At 47.6% G+C, this 18,312-nt stretch overlaps 2 protein-coding genes across 3 annotated transcripts in view; both read left to right on the top strand.

The window, feature by feature from the left end:
- Window positions 1-311, top strand: part of cd248a (CD248 molecule, endosialin a) — a 2,610-nt gene extending 2,299 nt beyond the window's left edge. Inside the window, exon 1 of the mRNA XM_015958082.3 lies at window positions 1-311. This exon is cut by the window's left edge and continues 2,299 nt beyond it. Within this exon, the coding sequence (XP_015813568.3) occupies window positions 1-100 (100 nt within the window). The 3' untranslated portion in view covers window positions 101-311.
- Window positions 312-6,719: 6,408 nt separating this feature from the next.
- On the top strand, window positions 6,720-18,103 carry si:dkey-6n21.12 (schwannomin-interacting protein 1). 2 transcript variants are annotated; one of them, XM_015958081.3, is made up of 7 exons: window positions 6,720-6,947; window positions 7,691-7,918; window positions 10,165-10,289; window positions 10,681-10,780; window positions 10,849-10,974; window positions 17,461-17,578; window positions 17,773-18,103. In XM_015958081.3, exons 2-7 carry the CDS (start codon window positions 7,691-7,693, stop codon window positions 17,871-17,873), a joined length of 798 nt encoding a protein of 265 aa, XP_015813567.3. In that variant the 5' UTR covers window positions 6,720-6,947; the 3' UTR covers window positions 17,874-18,103. The 2 variants fall into 2 exon arrangements, with proteins under 2 accessions (XP_015813567.3, XP_054590224.2); XM_054734249.2 differs by having other exon boundaries at window positions 17,663-18,020.
- Window positions 18,104-18,312: the final 209 nt, after the last annotated feature.

Here is an 18,312-nt window from a genome sequence, read left to right as displayed (position 1 = left end):
GCCCAGAAACCAGACCATCAGTGAGTGCTACCACTGGATCTCTGGAGCTCACCATAAACAGGGCGGTTCTGACCCATCAGCAGGGGTCAAGTCTGTTTGAACCATAGTTACCCTGACCTGATGGTTCAGCAGGACAAAACTGGAGATGGTGGCGTGACTCTCTGAGCGTAGGACACAGAGAAGCGATCTGAGTCTGAGGAGCACACGCTCACTAACAGATGTTTTGCTACTCCCTTCAGCTTCTCACACACCGTATCTCCATTAGAAACCTGGAATTAAGTGTTGTATTCCTCCTGAGGGGAAGGACCTGCACTAACAGCTCTGTTGTTCTGGATAAACGTGTCACGGGAAGTTATCAGGCTTATTTACACGGTTTCAGATGTTCAGTCAGACTCTAAATGTAAACTATTCACTCATAAATGGACGTGCTGAGCAAACATCTACTCGTACCATTATAGCTGCTCCTGTAGTGGCTAAAAGCAGCAGCTGCTGTTTGTCTTCCAGCTGTAATAAATCAGAAGGTGTGTCTGGTCCAGAGCCCGTCTCCGATGAAGTGTGTGTGATGTTACGTTTGCCGCTGTTCATCTCCAGCTCTGCTTTCAGGCCTCCTTTTGTTTTTCTCTGCAGTAAAATTTTATGGTTGGAATAAAACACTCTCCTGGTTCATCAGCCTCCTCTCTCTCTCGCACACACACACGCGCGCGCACACACACACACACGAGCACACACACAGACACAAACACACGCACGCACACACACACACACACACACACAAGCATGCGCGTGCACACACACACACACACACACAGACACACACGCACGCACGCACGCACGCACACACACAGACACACACACACGCACGCACACACACACACACACACTCACACGCACGCACACACGCACAGACACGCACGCACGCACACGCACACACACATGCACACACACACAGACACACGCACACACACAGACACACATGCAGACACGCACACACGCAGACACACACACACACATGCACACACACACAGACACACGCACACACACAGACACACATGCACACACACACACACACACACACACACACACACAGACACACATGTACACACACACACACACACACATACACACACACACAGACACACGCACACACACAGACACACATGCAGACACGCACACACGCAGACACACACACACACACAGACACACATGCACACACACACACACACACAGACACACATGCAGACACGCACACACACACAGACACACACAGACACACATGCACACACACACACACACACACACACACACACAGACACACATGTACACACACACACACACACATGCACACACACACAGACACACGCAGACACACACACACACACATGCACACACACACACACACAGACACACGCACACACAAAGACACACATGCAGACACACGCACACACACAGACACACACGCACGCACACACACGCACGCACGCACACACACAGACACACACACGCACACACACACACACACACACACACACACACACTCACACGCACGCACGCACGCACACACACGCACACACACATGCACACACACACAGACACACATGCAGACACGCACACACGCAGACACACACACACACATGCACACACACACAGACACACGCACACACACAGACACACATGCACACACACACACACATGTACACACACACACACACACACACAGACACACATGCACACACACACAGACACACGCAGACACACACACAAACATGCACACACACACACAGACACACGCACACACAAAGACACACATGCAGACACACGCACACACACAGACACACACGCAGACACACACACAAACACACGCACACACAGACACACACGCAGACACGCACGCACACAAACACACGCACACACACAGACACATGCACACACACAGACACACGCACACACACACGCACACACACAGACACATGCACACACACAGACACATGCACGCACACAGACACACGCACACACACACGCACACACACAGACACATGCACGCACACAGACACACGCACGCACACAAACACACGCACACACACACGCACACACACAGACACATGCACACACACAGACACACGCACACACACACGCACACACACAGACACATGCACACACACAGACACACGCACGCACACAGACACACGCACACACACACGCACACACACAGACACACGCACACACACGCACACACACAGACAAACACACGCACACACAGACACACACACACACACACAATGTTTGGGTATTTTATGAACGCTACTTTCACAATACGCTATTGCAAACACCCTAACAATGTCTAAAGTGTGTTTCTGGGTCATTGATGTCTTACCTGCTGTAGGAGGCTTCCTGAACAGCCTCTGTTCAAAGAAATAGTTTACATCCATCAGGATTGATGAGCTAAAGGCTAGTCCGAGAGCAGCTGGGACCAAAGGTGGTTCCTCTGTCTGCAAACATTTCTGATCTCCCTGATGTCCTAGTGGTTCTTGTGAGATTTATGTTAATCATCAGTGATCAGAACGCCTTACTGAACTTGACCCAGGATGAGGAAGTCTACGTGCTGCTGATGAGCATCTTCATACTGGTAGAAAAACACACACACACACACACACACACACACACACACACACACACACACACACACACAGTTTATGTGCTTGTTAAAACAAAGGCTCCATTAGAGCGCCACCTACTGTCTGTGAACTCATCCCAGATTGACCACGAGCACACTTCAGACGCTTTCTGACACAAAGCATTCCTGTCAACAGGAAGTTGATAGAACACCTTGAGAGATCTCCTGATCTGACCCAGAGTCAGTCCTACAGCAGAGCCCCACCTCCTTTCCTTTGATAGTGACCCTTTGCACCGACGTCACCTAACCACGTGGGTCCACCATGTTGGACGGCATTAGCATGTAAACAGTGAGCGACACGATTACTAAACAAAGGGAAAAGTAGAGCCTGAAATTGTGTTTGTGATCAAAACAAAAACAAAACTTCTCCAGCATTCCTTCAACTAGTTCATGCCCAGTTCAGTTATCAGAAGTAGCGCATCTAGCGGGGGGCTCATAGAGAGCGGTATGCTAACTAGCTTACCAACGTTAGCTTACGCTCTCTCTGCAGCTGTTCACCGATGTAAACATGTTGCTGACTTTGCCTAAATTCACCCCTCTGGATTTATAACTATGTTATAAACAGCGTTTCACTTTACACCAAAGCTGATTGTTAAAAGTCCGGATCCCTACCAGCTTCTGTTGCTGGTGGTGTTACCGGGTCCAGCTGCTGCTGCTCTCACACCGGAATGAGAAGATCTCTGAACGCCGACGCTCATATAAATAAATAACGTTATTTTAACACACGTGATCGTACATCGGAGCTTTAATATTGTTAATAATTGTCTCGTTTTACACTACAGTGGACGGAGCGCAGCCTCCGTGGTGAAATACCCGTCCATCAGGATTATCAATAACTAGCATAAACACATCACATTTATCCCTGTCCCTGTCTTCCTCATGAAATAAATGAACGTTAATCTTACCCGGTAAAAACATGCTCGCTGCTAATCTGAGGCCTGCTAGTCCTGATTGATCGCTGCAGTTCATCTCCGTCCTCAGTCTCCATCAAAGTTATTAAAAAACAAAACGAGTTGAGTTTACGTCCTTGTCTGTTAGTGCAGCCGACCACGCAGCAAGCTAAAACCATTTTACTGTCAAATCAACTAAATAAAAGTGATAAAAGGCTACAAACTGGCTTGTTTTGACTAGCTTCACTGGAGTTTCTACGGGTGTAAATGGTCTTTTTGCCGTCCATCATGGCGAAGGCGGCGGTCACATGGGTGGCGTGATGTCACGTAAAACGGGTCAATAGAGCTGGCTTTGGGTTTTCTGTCTGTCTGCATACTGATGTCCACCAGTCTAGAAATAAAACAGATCTGGCTATCTGACAGACGGCTTGTGCACCCCCCTGCTGTCTGCTGTTGGTGGAACAAGTTCACACGCTGCTGGTTTGAATTTGGTCCTGGTGCTGTGGGCAGGACAAAGAGGAGAGGGGTGACAGAAAACATTTGAAGAACTTGGACCCGGTCCTGAAGGGGCAGGAAAGAGAAGATCAGTCAACTGTGGAAACAGCAACACAAACCCTAACTCTCATCAGAACTCTGGCAGCAGCATTCTGGATCAGCTGGAGAACCTGTAGATGGTCATAATTGACAAGTGTGGAAGTAATAAATTCTCTACCACTTTGGGTCGGGTTGATTCTACATTAGCAGGATTGTTCAGGTGAAATAAGGCCGTCTATGAGAGTTAAAGGACCCATCCTGGTTCAGAAGAACACCAAGGGTCCTCACATTACTACTGGAGGACACATCGAGTGACTTAGAAGCTCACCTTGTTCCAAAGGAGCTCAGGTCCAAAACATACAACTGCTGACTGGTCCGAGTTTAGCAAATATGACATTTTATTAAGACTTTATTCTTGTAGTCTGATTAACTGGTCAGGCTTTGTGAGAATACCTGAGGCAGTGTCTTGATCATCAGGGGTAAAACATGTAGGACAGCAGTCCTGTAGACCAGTGACATCTCACAAGGATGAGACCTGGAGGAGAGAATCCTCCTGATCCAGCTGAGCCACATCTGGAGCCACTCCAGTTTCCCAAACTGAACTGGTTAGACCCATAGGTCCAAACACTGTTGTCTCTCACTTACTATTGTTTTTGGTGAATGTATTAGCATAAATCGGTTTAGCAAAATGTCTATGAGCACTTCCTGTAGTCCTTCAAAATAAACCATACCACTTAAAATGAGCGTTAGTTAGTCTAAAAAATGGGAACGCCAGAACATCTTCACTTATACAAACTACTTATCTACTAAAACTCAGTAATTAACATTAGACTTAATTATCCGTGTTCAACAAGATTAAATCAACAAGCTACAGCTAGAGCTATTAGCAGCTAGCTACAAAACAGACAATCATTTTTAAGCTTTATTAAGTAAGATAAGGAACTAAATATTCTCTAAAATTGTCTATTTGAACAAAAATGTAGTACCTACTTTCAGACGAGGGAGGACAGCAACTCCCCATCTTCTTTTCTAAATACTGTTGGAAACCATTGTTGTTTGGTTTTCTTGCCAGCAGAGGGTGCAAATTCCCCATTCTTCCAAGGCAATAAAACACGTTAGGAAGTGTTTCTACAACGTAAGACTTTTAACTTTATGCATCCAGTTCCTTCTTCTTATTCTAGTACTTAATATTATTATTCCAAAAAGGACAAAAATAAAGATTAAGATTATTTTAAAGCTTCATTAATATAAGGAGGCTAAAGTATTTTCTTCTAAATGGCTAAAAAGTACAAAAGTGTAGTACCCACAGACATGTATACCGGTATGTCTGTCTGTGCTAGTACCCACAGACATGTATATGTCTGTCTATGGTAGTACACATAGACATATATATGTCTGTACTACTATAGTGTAGTACACATAGACGTATATATGTCTGTACTACTATAGTAGAGTACACATAGACATATATATGTCTGTATTACTATAGTATAGTACACATAGACATATATATGTCTGTACTACTATAGTATAGTACACATAGACATATATATGTCTGTACTACTATAGTATAGTACACATAGACATATATATGTCTGTACTACTATAGTATAGTACACATAGACATATATATATGTCTGTACTACTATAGTATAGTACACATAGACATATATATGTCTGTATTACTATAGTATAGTACACATAGACATATATATGTCTGTACTACTATAGTATAGTACACATAGACATATATATGTCTGTACTACTATAGTATAGTACACATAGACATATATATGTCTGTACTACTATAGTATAGTACACATAGACATATATATGTCTGTACTACTATAGTATAGTACACATAGACATATATATGTCTGTACTACTATAGTATAGGACACATAGACATATATATATGTCTGTACTACTATAGTATAGTACACATAGACATATATATGTCTGTATTACTATAGTATAGTACACATAGACATATATATGTCTGTACTACTATAGTATAGTACACATAGACATATATATGTCTGTACTACTATAGTATAGTACACATAGACATATATATGTCTGTATTACTATAGTATAGTACACATAGACATAATATGTCTGTACTACTATAGTATAGTACACTTAGACATATATATGTCTGTACTACTATAGTAGGCATACATATGTCTGTTAGCCTGGCAAGCCAGACTAAATAAATGTATTATTTAACTTTGCAAAGCAAGAATTTGGTCTAGTTCACTATGCTATGTCTGTGGCAGTACCAGCCACTCCCCATCTTCTCCTCTGAAAAACCGGTGTTGTGCTACCTATTTGTGGCCAGCAGAGGGCGCAAATACTCCTTCTTTCAAGGAAAAAGGTGTTTGGACGAAAGAGCAGGGGTCAGCACAGGCATTTTCTCTAAAGAGCACAAGTCAACAATAAACAAAACAAAATTAATTACTACGCGCTTTACTACAGGCAGTGTTCATGATGCGAAACAAGACAAAACGCTGGGTTTGACTGACCGTAGTTTTATTTTGAAGGCAGAAACCGGAAGTCCTTTGCATGAAACTTCCGGCGCCAAAAGTTTCTCCTTAGGAATTCCTCAAAGTTTTCCCTGTTTTCTCCTGCGTTGGGACGAGGCTCGGCGTCCAAGTCCTCAACCGCCGAAGAGATAAAACGAAGCAGATGAGAGTTCGGACCGACAGCTGAACGGTTCTTCTGAACAGAACCGCGACTGGTTTTGGGACTAAAGAGTCAAAACTTCCAGATGAAAGAGTCGCAGCGGAGCTAACTTGGCTCATCACGTAACTTCGGCCGTTAGGTCCGCTGGGAGCAGCGGCGACTTCTCCGTGAGTCCTTAAGCTAGTCCTCTAGAACAGGGTCGCCACCCTGGTGCCCCCACGAGCATAAATAAGACACGTCTGCTACCATTTGAATCGCAAATGCAATGATATGGATTAAAAAAATGTGTTTATCATGCATGAAGTTGAGTTTAACTCTGAGCTATTCCAGTTCAAAGGTCACTGTTGTGTCAACCTCCTCCCTCCGTAGCACCATGAAGTAGCTCAGCTTCACAAAGGTCGACTCTAGAGGCCAGCGGTGGCCTCAGATCGCTGCTGCAGCTCTCAGGGACAACCCAACCCGAAGCAGTGACGTACGGGGACAGTGGCGTACCACAGAGCTCCGTCAGAGGGCTCCCAGAGTTATGACGTCATTTATTATTAAGTCATTCTGTTACGACACACACCAGAGTGCACTGGCATTAACACCGTAGTCACCAGCGTTTACCCTTAACCAGCTTCTGCCAGTTGGATTCTGGGTTTTCTGAGCATTTATACTCGTGTTTATTTAAGGATTACTCTAGAATAGTTCCTCTTTGTGCCTCTGAAGCACCAGCTGAACTAAGAAGAGTCGGACGCACCACAGAACTCAACATAGAAGAACAAACATCTCAGTTTCTGAAACATCCTGATGCATCTCAGCTCAGATTGGGCGGGTCCACTCTGAGGATAGCACACCTGCAACACGAGCTCAAAGGGTCACATTTATGTTCTTGTTGTTTGTAAACCGCGTGATGCGTTTCCTGTTTCAGATGGAGGGAGAGAAGGAACAGCAGAGGGAGGAGAAGGAGAGTAACGAGGCAGAAGACGACACGAAGAGTGATGATGAAGAGGAGGAGGATGGAAACACTGAGAGGGACATTCTGGTCTGGCAGGAAGGCTGTGACAAGGACAATCTGGGCCTTCCCATCATGCACTGGGAGGCTCTGAGCCTGCACATCGCTGAGCTGGAGAAGCAGGAAGAGGAGAAGAAGGCAAAGGTCAGAGGTCAAACTGAACTCATTAATGCTCTCTTATATTTTATAAATAATATTATTGCAACTTAGAGTCTAGAGTGACCCGATCCCAGGCAGGACAGGACCAGAGCCGGGGGGTGTTGGTGACACGTATCATAGGGGGGGTTCTAGAGAACACCAGCTGTTCTGGGATTGTCCAGAACTCACAGATTGGTGGGACATTCCAGGACCACGGGACCGTTGCCGACCTTGCCGGACAAGAGGTCAACTGGTGGAAAACCAAAGAGTCCACCTCTAGAAATGAAAGGTAAAGGTGTTCCAGTGTCAGATCACATCCTCCAAATCTGTTGAAGTCAAATTCTAAAACCAGGCTGGAACCCACCAGAGAACTTGTTGACGAGCTGATCGCTCCTGGGAGGTTGTCCTCTGAACTAGGGTTGTCACGGTGTGAAAATGTAACCTCACGCTTATTGTGACCAACATTACCACGGTTTTCGGTATTATCGCGGTATTTTTTTTTTATGTGTTACCTTTTCAGACAATTAAATAAACCCTGTATGTCAGGAAAATATTGTCCTCAGTTTGTGTCTAAATTTTGCCTAAAATGTGTTATTTTTAATTATGTTGTTTATTTGTTTACATGTTTCCCCTTTAGTCTTTAAAATACCAATATTTGCCCATAACTTCTTATTTTTTGTCGGTGTGATGTCATCATTTTAAAAATATTAGATCAGGTGATACTCAGTACTCAAGTAGCCTTCTAATCAGATACTTTTTTACCCATACTTGGGTAAATATCATCCTCGGTTTGTGTCCTTCCAGTGAGCTTTGCAGATTTGGGAAAATGTCATCAGGCAGTAATCGTTGTTAAATTCATAATTATTCTCGGAGAGAGACCAACTCTTATCTGCCCCTGGGAGCCCCGTAATGCATAGCGTCATTTCAACATGGCGGTGTCCGCGACACGGTTTATATGCAGGTAGCGGCGCTGCGGCTGCTTTATATAGCGACTCGTTGCATTCTCCCTCAACCCAAATCCTCGGATCACGCATTTTAGCTAAAACGCTAACGTTAGCTTGCCTTGCGTTGACTGTAGAGTTGTGGGTGATGGTCACGCAGATGTGTCATGAGATTTGAAGCGTTGCTGCCTTTCACAGACACTTTTTCCGCACGTGCTGCAAACAGGATAGCCGTCTTCTATCAGCTGTCCCTCGGCATTCTTCAAATATCCAAAATATGCCCGTACTTCCCACTTTGTCTTCTTTGAGGGATAATAAATGTCCTGAGCGCTGCCGTCTCCTCCGTTGGCCATTATTTCAGCTTTAGCTTAAAGAAAGTTTTGGTTGTAAACAACAAAGTGCGCATGTGCCGCCGGCAACTTCAGCAGATGATACGGTGGCTGGTAAGGGTCACCGCGCCTACACCGCAGCCACGGTAAACCCACCGAGATAATGTATGTTTTAAAAAACAAGACGGTTCTTATTATTGTCAACTGGTTTACCGCTACACCGGTTACCGTGACAACCCTACTCTGGACCAAAGAGACACAGCTGGAGCTGTTTGATGACTCACATCAGCTCTAAGAACACTGGACCTGCTGTGGGACATGGAAGAGGCTTGGTTCTGGTCTAGACTGGGCCACAGAGTCTTCAGTCTTTTCAGGGTCCAATAAAATCTCAAGACCTTCTGGATCCAGATGTGCTCAGGGTCAGAAAGCTTCAGGATGTCCTCCAGCTGGATGATGAACATCAACACACGGCTAAAAACAACAAGAATGGATCAGAACCAAACGTTAAACAGATCTGAATTGGTCTGCTATGAGCCCTGATCCTGAAGACCATCTGCAGAAGGAGCTGAAACATCTGTTGAAGGAACCTTTCAGACCTGAACAGGAAGCAGAAAAGTCCAGAATGTGTGGTAGTCCATTTGGACCACAGTTATGGTAGATCCATGGACCCAAGAGCCTGATTTGGTCTTCACCAGCAGGTCTACCATGTCATATGAGGAGAAACAAGACCCACCCAGCAGCCTCTCAGCCGAGTCAAGTAAGAGGAACATTAAGCCTGGAAGCAGACCCAGATCAGACACTCGATGACATCACAGTGGCTAACTTTCTTCAAGAATCCATCCAAATGCAAACAAACCATCTTGATGCAGCTTCCATTGGGTCGGGGTGTCACATAAACCTTTAGGCTGTTCAGAACGTTAACCTGGTTTTCTACCATCACTGACCCCAGCAGGCTGAACCTCAAGGCTACTCTGTTCTCCAGGCTGGTGCCCTTGGAGAGCGGGTCAGAACCCCGCTGAGCTGGACGGAGGACAAGAGGACCAGAGCAGAGAGCTGGGAGGATGGCAGCGATGCCTGCAACAGCCACGTGCTAGCGCTCACCAGCCGGTACTATTAGATTATCACAGGAGTAGTGTGTGTGTGTGTGTGTGTGTGTGTGTGTGTGTGTGTGTGTGTGTACTAACAAAACTAATATGTAAAAATATGTTTTTAAAACGAGGAGCTAATGTAGTCAGATAGTAAATTTAATTTGTTTATTCTTGATCTTTTATTTTGTAAAGCTACTTTGTGTGTTTGAGACTTTTCATTTGAGGGGCTTTTAACTCCACGTTTTTTCATTCTGAACTAAATGTTTCATAAAGCCTAACAGAAGAGGCTTAGAGGTGTCGGACACCGCCATGTTGTAATCAGGCCTCCGTAGCTAGAGGACAGGAGGATGACTCTACTGGGGTGAGCCCTGGTGCTGGACCACACACTGATGATCTGAACTGTGTCCCAGCCTACAGACGCAGATGAACCTGCAGCTCTGCTTCATCAACAACAGTGAGAGTGAAGAGGAAGACGAAGAGGAAAAGAAAGGAGATGCCTGCAGCTCCTGGGTAACTATTTAGATGTGGGATGTTGGTTAAAGTCGCTGCTCATTTCCCATTCTGCTCGTCTCTGACAGAAAGGAATGGATCGTATCCATGACAACACCCAGCATGCTGCCAAGCCAGAGACTTCAAAGTCCAGAAGCTTCAGGAGCGCTCTGAGAAAGCTCAGAGAACGTCTGAGGACAGATCACAAAACCCCAGTAAGACCCTAACCCAGACCAGTACCCTGATCCTCAGAGACCAGTACCCTGATCCTCACAGACCAGTACCCTAACCTCACAGACCAGTACCCTAACCTCACAGACCAGTACCCTGAACCTCACAGACCAGTACCCTGATCTTCACAGACCAGTACCCTGAACCTCACAGACCAGTACCCTGAACCTCACAGACCAGTACCCTAACCTCACAGACCAGTACTCTGAACCTCACAGACCAGTACCCTAACCTCTCAGACCAGTACCCTAACCTCTCAGACCAGTACCCTAACCTCACAGACCAGTACCCTAACCTCACAGACCAGTACCCTGAACCTCAGACCAGTACCCTAACCTCACAGACCAGTACCCTGAACCTCAGACCAGTACCCTAACCTCTCAGACCAGTACCCTGATCTCACAGACCAGTACCCTGATCTCACAGACCAGTACCCTGATCTCACAGACCAGTACCCTGATCTCACAGACCAGTACCCTGATCTCACAGACCAGTACCCTGATTCTCACAGACCAGTACCCTAACCTCACAGACCAGTACCCTAACCTCACAGACCAGTACCCTAACCTCACAGACCAGTACCCTAACCTCACAGACCAGTACCCTAACCTCACAGACCAGTACCCTAACCTCACAGACCAGTACCCTGAACCTCACAGAACAGTACCCTAATCTCACAGACCAGTACCCTGAACCTCACAGACCAGTACCCTGATCTTCACAGACCAGTACCCTGAACCTCACAGACCAGTACCCTAACCTCACAGACCAGTACCCTGAACCTCACAGACCAGTACCCTAACCTCACAGACCAGTACCCTAACCTCACAGACCAGTACCCTGAACCTCACAGACCAGTACCCTGAACCTCACAGACCAGTACCCTGAACCTCACAGACCAGTATCCTGAACCTCACAGACCAGTACCCTAACCTCACAGACCAGTACCCTAACCTCACAGACCAGTACCCTAACCTCACAGACCAGTACCCTGAACCTCAGACCAGTACCCTAACCTCTCAGACCAGTACCCTAACCTCACAGACCAGTACCCTAACCTCACAGACCAGTACCCTAACCTCACAGACCAATACCCTAACCTCACAGACCAGTACCTTGAACCCCAGACCAGTACCCTAACCTCTCAGACCAGTACCCTAACCTCACAGACCAGTACCCTAACCTCACAGACTAGTACCCTAACCTCACAGACCAGTACCCTGAACCTCAGACCAGTACCCTAACCTCACAGACCAGTACCCTGAACCTCAGACCAGTACCCTAACCTCTCAGACCAGTACCCTGATCTCACAGACCAGTACCCTGATTCTCACAGACCAGTACCCTAACCTCACAGACCAGTACACTGATCTCACAGACCAGTACCCTGATTCTCACAGACCAGTACCCTGATCCTCACAGACCAGTACCCTAACCTCACAGACCAGTACCCTAACCTCACAGACCAGTACCCTAACCTCACAGACCAGTACCCTGAACCTCAGACCAGTACCCTGAACCTCAGACCAGTACCCTAACCTCACAGACCAGTACCCTGAACCTCAGACCAGTACCCTAACCTCTCAGACCAGTACCCTGATCTCACAGACCAGTACCCTGATTCTCACAGACCAGTACCCTAACCTCACAGACCAGTACCCTAACCTCACAGACCAGTACACTGATCTCACAGACCAGTACCCTGATCCTCTCAGACCAGTACCCTAACCTCACAGACCAGTACCCTAACCTCACAGACCAGTACCCTAACCTCACAGACCAGTACCCTAACCTCACAGACCAGTTCCCTAACCTCACAGACCAGTACCCTGAACCTCAGACCAGTACCCTGAACCTCAGACCAGTACCCTAACCTCTCAGACCAGTACCCTGATCTCACAGACCAGTACCCTGAACCTCAGACCAGTACCCTAACCTCTCAGACCAGTACCCTGATCTCACAGACCAGTACCCTGATTCTCACAGACCAGTACCCTAACCTCACAGACCAGTACACTGATCTCACAGACCAGTACCCTGATCCTCACAGACCAGTACCCTAACCTCACAGACCAGTACCCTAACCTCTCAGACCAGTACCCTGATCTCACAGACTAGTACCCTGATCTCACAGACCAGTACCCTAACCTCACAGACCAGTACCCTAATCTCACAGACCAGTACCCTGATGTCACAGACCAGTACCCTGATCTCACAGACCAGTACCCTGATCTCACAGACCAGTACCCTAACCTCACAGACCAGTACCCTGAACCTCAGACCAGTACCCTAACCTCTCAGACCAGTACCCTGATCTCACAGACCAGTACCCTGATTCTCACAGACCAGTACCCTAACCTCACAGACCAGTACACTGATCTCACAGACCAGTACCCTGATTCTCACAGACCAGTACCCTGATCCTCACAGACCAGTACCCTAACCTCACAGACCAGTACCCTAACCTCACAGACCAGTACCCTAACCTCACAGACCAGTACCCTGAACCTCAGACCAGTACCCTGAACCTCAGACCAGTACCCTAACCTCACAGACCAGTACCCTGAACCTCAGACCAGTACCCTAACCTCTCAGACCAGTACCCTGATCTCACAGACCAGTACCCTGATTCTCACAGACCAGTACCCTAACCTCACAGACCAGTACCCTAACCTCACAGACCAGTACACTGATCTCACAGACCAGTACCCTGATCCTCTCAGACCAGTACCCTAACCTCACAGACCAGTACCCTAACCTCACAGACCAGTACCCTAACCTCACAGACCAGTACCCTAACCTCACAGACCAGTACCCTGAACCTCAGACCAGTACCCTGAACCTCAGACCAGTACCCTAACCTCTCAGACCAGTACCCTGATCTCACAGACCAGTACCCTGAACCTCAGACCAGTACCCTAACCTCTCAGACCAGTACCCTGATCTCACAGACCAGTACCCTGATTCTCACAGACCAGTACCCTAACCTCACAGACCAGTACACTGATCTCACAGACCAGTACCCTGATCCTCACAGACCAGTACCCTAACCTCACAGACCAGTACCCTAACCTCTCAGACCAGTACCCTGATCTCACAGACTAGTACCCTGATCTCACAGACCAGTACCCTAACCTCACAGACCAGTACCCTAATCTCACAGACCAGTACCCTGATGTCACAGACCAGTACCCTGATCTCACAGACCAGTACCCTGATCTCACAGACCAGTACCCTAACCTCACAGACCAGTACCCTAACCTCACAGACCAGTACCCTAACCTCACAGACCAGTACCCTAACCTCACAGACCAGTACCCTAATCTCACAGACCAGTACCCTGATGTCACAGACCAGTACCCTGATCTCACAGACCAGTACCCTAACCTCACAGACCAGTACCCTAACCTCACAGACCAGTACACTGATCTCACAGACCAGTACCCTGATTCTCACAGACCAGTACCCTGATCCTCACAGACCAGTACCCTAACCTCACAGACCAGTACCCTAACCTCTCAGACCAGTACCCTGATCTCACAGACCAGTACCCTGATCTCACAGACCAGTACCCTAACCTCACAGACCAGTACCCTAATCTCACAGACCAGTACCCTGATCTCACAGACCAGTACCCTAACCTCACAGACCAGTACCCTAACCTCACAGATCAGTACACTGATCTCACAGACCAGTACCCTGATTCTCACAGACCAGTACTCTGATCCTCACAGACCAGTACCCTAACCTCACAGACCAGTACCCTAACCTCTCAGACCAGTACCCTGAGCTCACAGACTAGTACCCTGATCTCACAGACCAGTACCCTAACCTCACAGACCAGTACCCTAATCTCACAGACCAGTACCCTGATGTCACAGACCAGTACCCTGATCTCACAGACCAGTACCCTAACCTCACAGACCAGTACCCTAACCTCACAGACCAGTACCCTAATCTCACAGACCAGTACCCTGATGTCACAGACCAGTACCCTAATCTCACAGACCAGTACCCTGATCTCACAGACCAGTACCCTAACCTCACAGACCAGTACCCTAACCTCACAGACCAGTACCCTGATTCTCACAGACCAGTACCCTGATTCTCACAGACCAGTACCCTGATCCTCACAGACCAGTACCCTAACCTCACAGACCAGTACCCTAACCTCTCAGACCAGTACCCTGATCTCACAGACCAGTACCCTGATCTCACAGACCAGTACCCTAACCTCACAGACCAGTACCCTGAACCTCAGACCAGTACCCTAACCTCTCAGACCAGTACCCTGATCTCACAGACCAGTACCCTGATTCTCACAGACCAGTACCCTAACCTCACAGACCAGTACCCTAACCTCACAGACCAGTACACTGATCTCACAGACCAGTACCCTGATTCTCACAGACCAGTACCCTAACCTCACAGACCAGTACCCTAACCTCACAGACCAGTACCCTAACCTCACAGACCAGTACCCTAACCTCACAGACCAGTACCCTGAACCTCAGACCAGTACCCTGAACCTCAGACCAGTACCCTAACCTCACAGACCAGTACCCTGAACCTCAGACCAGTACCCTAACCTCTCAGACCAGTACCCTGATCTCACAGACCAGTACCCTGATCTCACAGACCAGTACCCTGATTCTCACAGACCAGTACCCTAACCTCACAGACCAGTACACTGATCTCACAGACCAGTACCCTGATTCTCACAGACCAGTACCCTGATCCTCACAGACCAGTACCCTAACCTCACAGACCAGTACCCTAACCTCTCAGACCAGTACCCTGATCTCACAGACCAGTACCCTGATCTCACAGACCAGTACCCTAACCTCACAGACCAGTACCCTAACCTCACAGACCAGTACCCTGATGTCACAGACGAGTACCCTGATGTCACAGACCAGTACCCTGATGTCACAGACCAGTACCCTGATCTCACAGACCAGTACCCTGATCTCACAGACCTGTACCCTAACCTCACAGACCAGTACCCTGAACCTCACAGACCAGTACCCTGAACCTCACAGACCAGTACCCTGAACCTCACAGACCAGTACCCTGATCTCACAGACCAGTACCCTAACCTCACAGACCAGTACCCTAACCTCACAGACCAGTACCCTGATCTCACAGACCAGTACCCTGACCTCACAGACCAGTACCCTAACCTCACAGACCAGTACCCTAACCTCACAGACCAGTACCCTAACCTCACAGACCAGTACCCTGAACCTCAGACCAGTACCCTAACCTCTCAGACCAGTACCCTGATCTCACAGACCAGTACCCTGATTCTCACAGACCAGTACCCTAACCTCACAGACCAGTACACTGATCTCACAGACCAGTACCCTGATTCTCACAGACCAGTACCCTGATCCTCACAGACCAGTACCCTAACCTCACAGACCAGTACCCTAACCTCACAGACCAGTACCCTGATCTCACAGACCAGTACCCTGATCTCACAGACCAGTACCCTGATCTCACAGACCAGTACCCTAACCTCACAGACCAGTACCCTGATCTCACAGACCAGTACCCTGATCTCACAGACCAGTACCCTGATCTCACAGACCAGTACCCTAACCTCACAGACCAGTACCCTAACCTCACAGACCAGTACCCTAACCTCACAGACCAGTACCCTGAACCTCACAGACCAGTACCCTGATCTCACAGACCAGTACCCTGATCTCACAGACCAGTACCCTGATTCTCACAGACCAGTACCCTAACCTCACAGACCAGTACCCTGATCTCACAGACCAGTACCCTAACCTCACAGACCAGTACCCTAACCTCACAGACCAGTACCCTAACCTCACAGACCAGTACCCTAACCTCACAGACCAGTACCCTGACAGGAAGATGAACACATCAGACTGTCTTAGATTAGACCAGCTGGGTTCTCCTGACAAATGTTTGATCTGTGTTCCCTACAACAGACAGGAAGCCCAGTTAGTGCACACATACACACGTACACACACATGCACACACACACGTGTGCACACACACACACACACACACACACACACACACTACAAATAAATCCGAGCACCTTGTGAACATGTCCCTGCTGTCCACAACAGTCCTTTATGCTTTTAACAGTTTAGTGTTTTTACTGCAGACGTGTGTGTTTCTCAGCTGTTACGTGTGTCCTAGCAACCTCGTGATCAGTAGTTAGAGGTCGTAGGTCACAGGAGGTGGATTCTCTGTTGGGATTCAAATCCATCAGGTTTATTTAGCATAGTTTAAGATGGAGCAGGGAGGGTTGTGTGCAGCGTTAACCAGGGACATGTCTTTAGTTTCAGGTTCAGGACCATCCACATTCATAGGGGAAGCCCTACCATCTGGTCCTGAGAGAAGTCTGATTTAGGAACTGGTGCTAGCTAGTTGTTTGGAGTAGTGAGGGATAAGGCGGGTTTGTAAAACCATCCCCCTGCTGTCCTCAGACTGCTGCTGATACAGAGCTGCTAGTCCAGAGGAAACATCTGGAGCGGTGCGACTTACAGAAGTCCAGTGTGAAGGACCTGAAAGCTCTTTGTTCCTCCCTCAGCAAGGACGTCCAAGGTACTCCATTACTTTATGCTTGGCTCAGATCTCTCTGTGAAGCCCTGCCTGCTTTAACGAAGTCTCCTTTTATTGTTTACTAAGACAATGAGATGTTTTACCAGAGACCCGTTGTTGGGATTAGTGAGGAGCTGCTCCAGCATCAGCCTGTTAAGCGCTTTAAGCTACGCCTTCTTCTGTCATGTGTCTGTCAGAGCGGAGCTCTGAGCTGGTGAGACGCCTCCACGTTCGAGACCAGCTGAGGACGGAGCAGGATGCTATGCTGTTGGAGGTGCAGGATCTGATGTCCCTGTGAGGTTTCCAGTCCTCCCACCGCCTCCAGCTGAGCGTCACTTGTCAACCATCACAATCAGTCCCAGGTCAACTTTTAGCAAGCAGAGTGATAACAGCTAGCAACGTTAGCTAACCCCCCACTCTGTAGTTTACTACCCGAACTACAAACATGGTAGGCAGGTCCGTCTGAAACATTTTTACTGAAGACATTCCTCCTCGCCAGATTTACCGTCCTGCAGATCTGCGTTATTGTTTACAACTGTTGTGTTTTTGAGTTTTGGGTTTGTTCTTTTTGTTTTTTTCTTTCAATATTTGTGAAGCAATCATGAAATAAAACACTCGGATTTTTAATCTGGGAAAACTACCATCAGCGTTTGGTGTGACTCGGAGAGATTTAGTGGGCCTGACCTGGGCCGGTCAGCTGAGAGTTGAGGATGACACGCGCTGAGGTGCAGCGGGAG

The sequence above is a fragment of the Nothobranchius furzeri genome, chromosome 3 (genome assembly GCF_043380555.1).
Source record: "Nothobranchius furzeri strain GRZ-AD chromosome 3, NfurGRZ-RIMD1, whole genome shotgun sequence".
Lineage (NCBI taxonomy): Eukaryota > Metazoa > Chordata > Actinopteri > Cyprinodontiformes > Nothobranchiidae > Nothobranchius > Nothobranchius furzeri.
The sequence above is the reverse complement of the archived record's forward strand: the minus strand, read 5'-3'. Positions and strand labels throughout refer to the sequence as shown.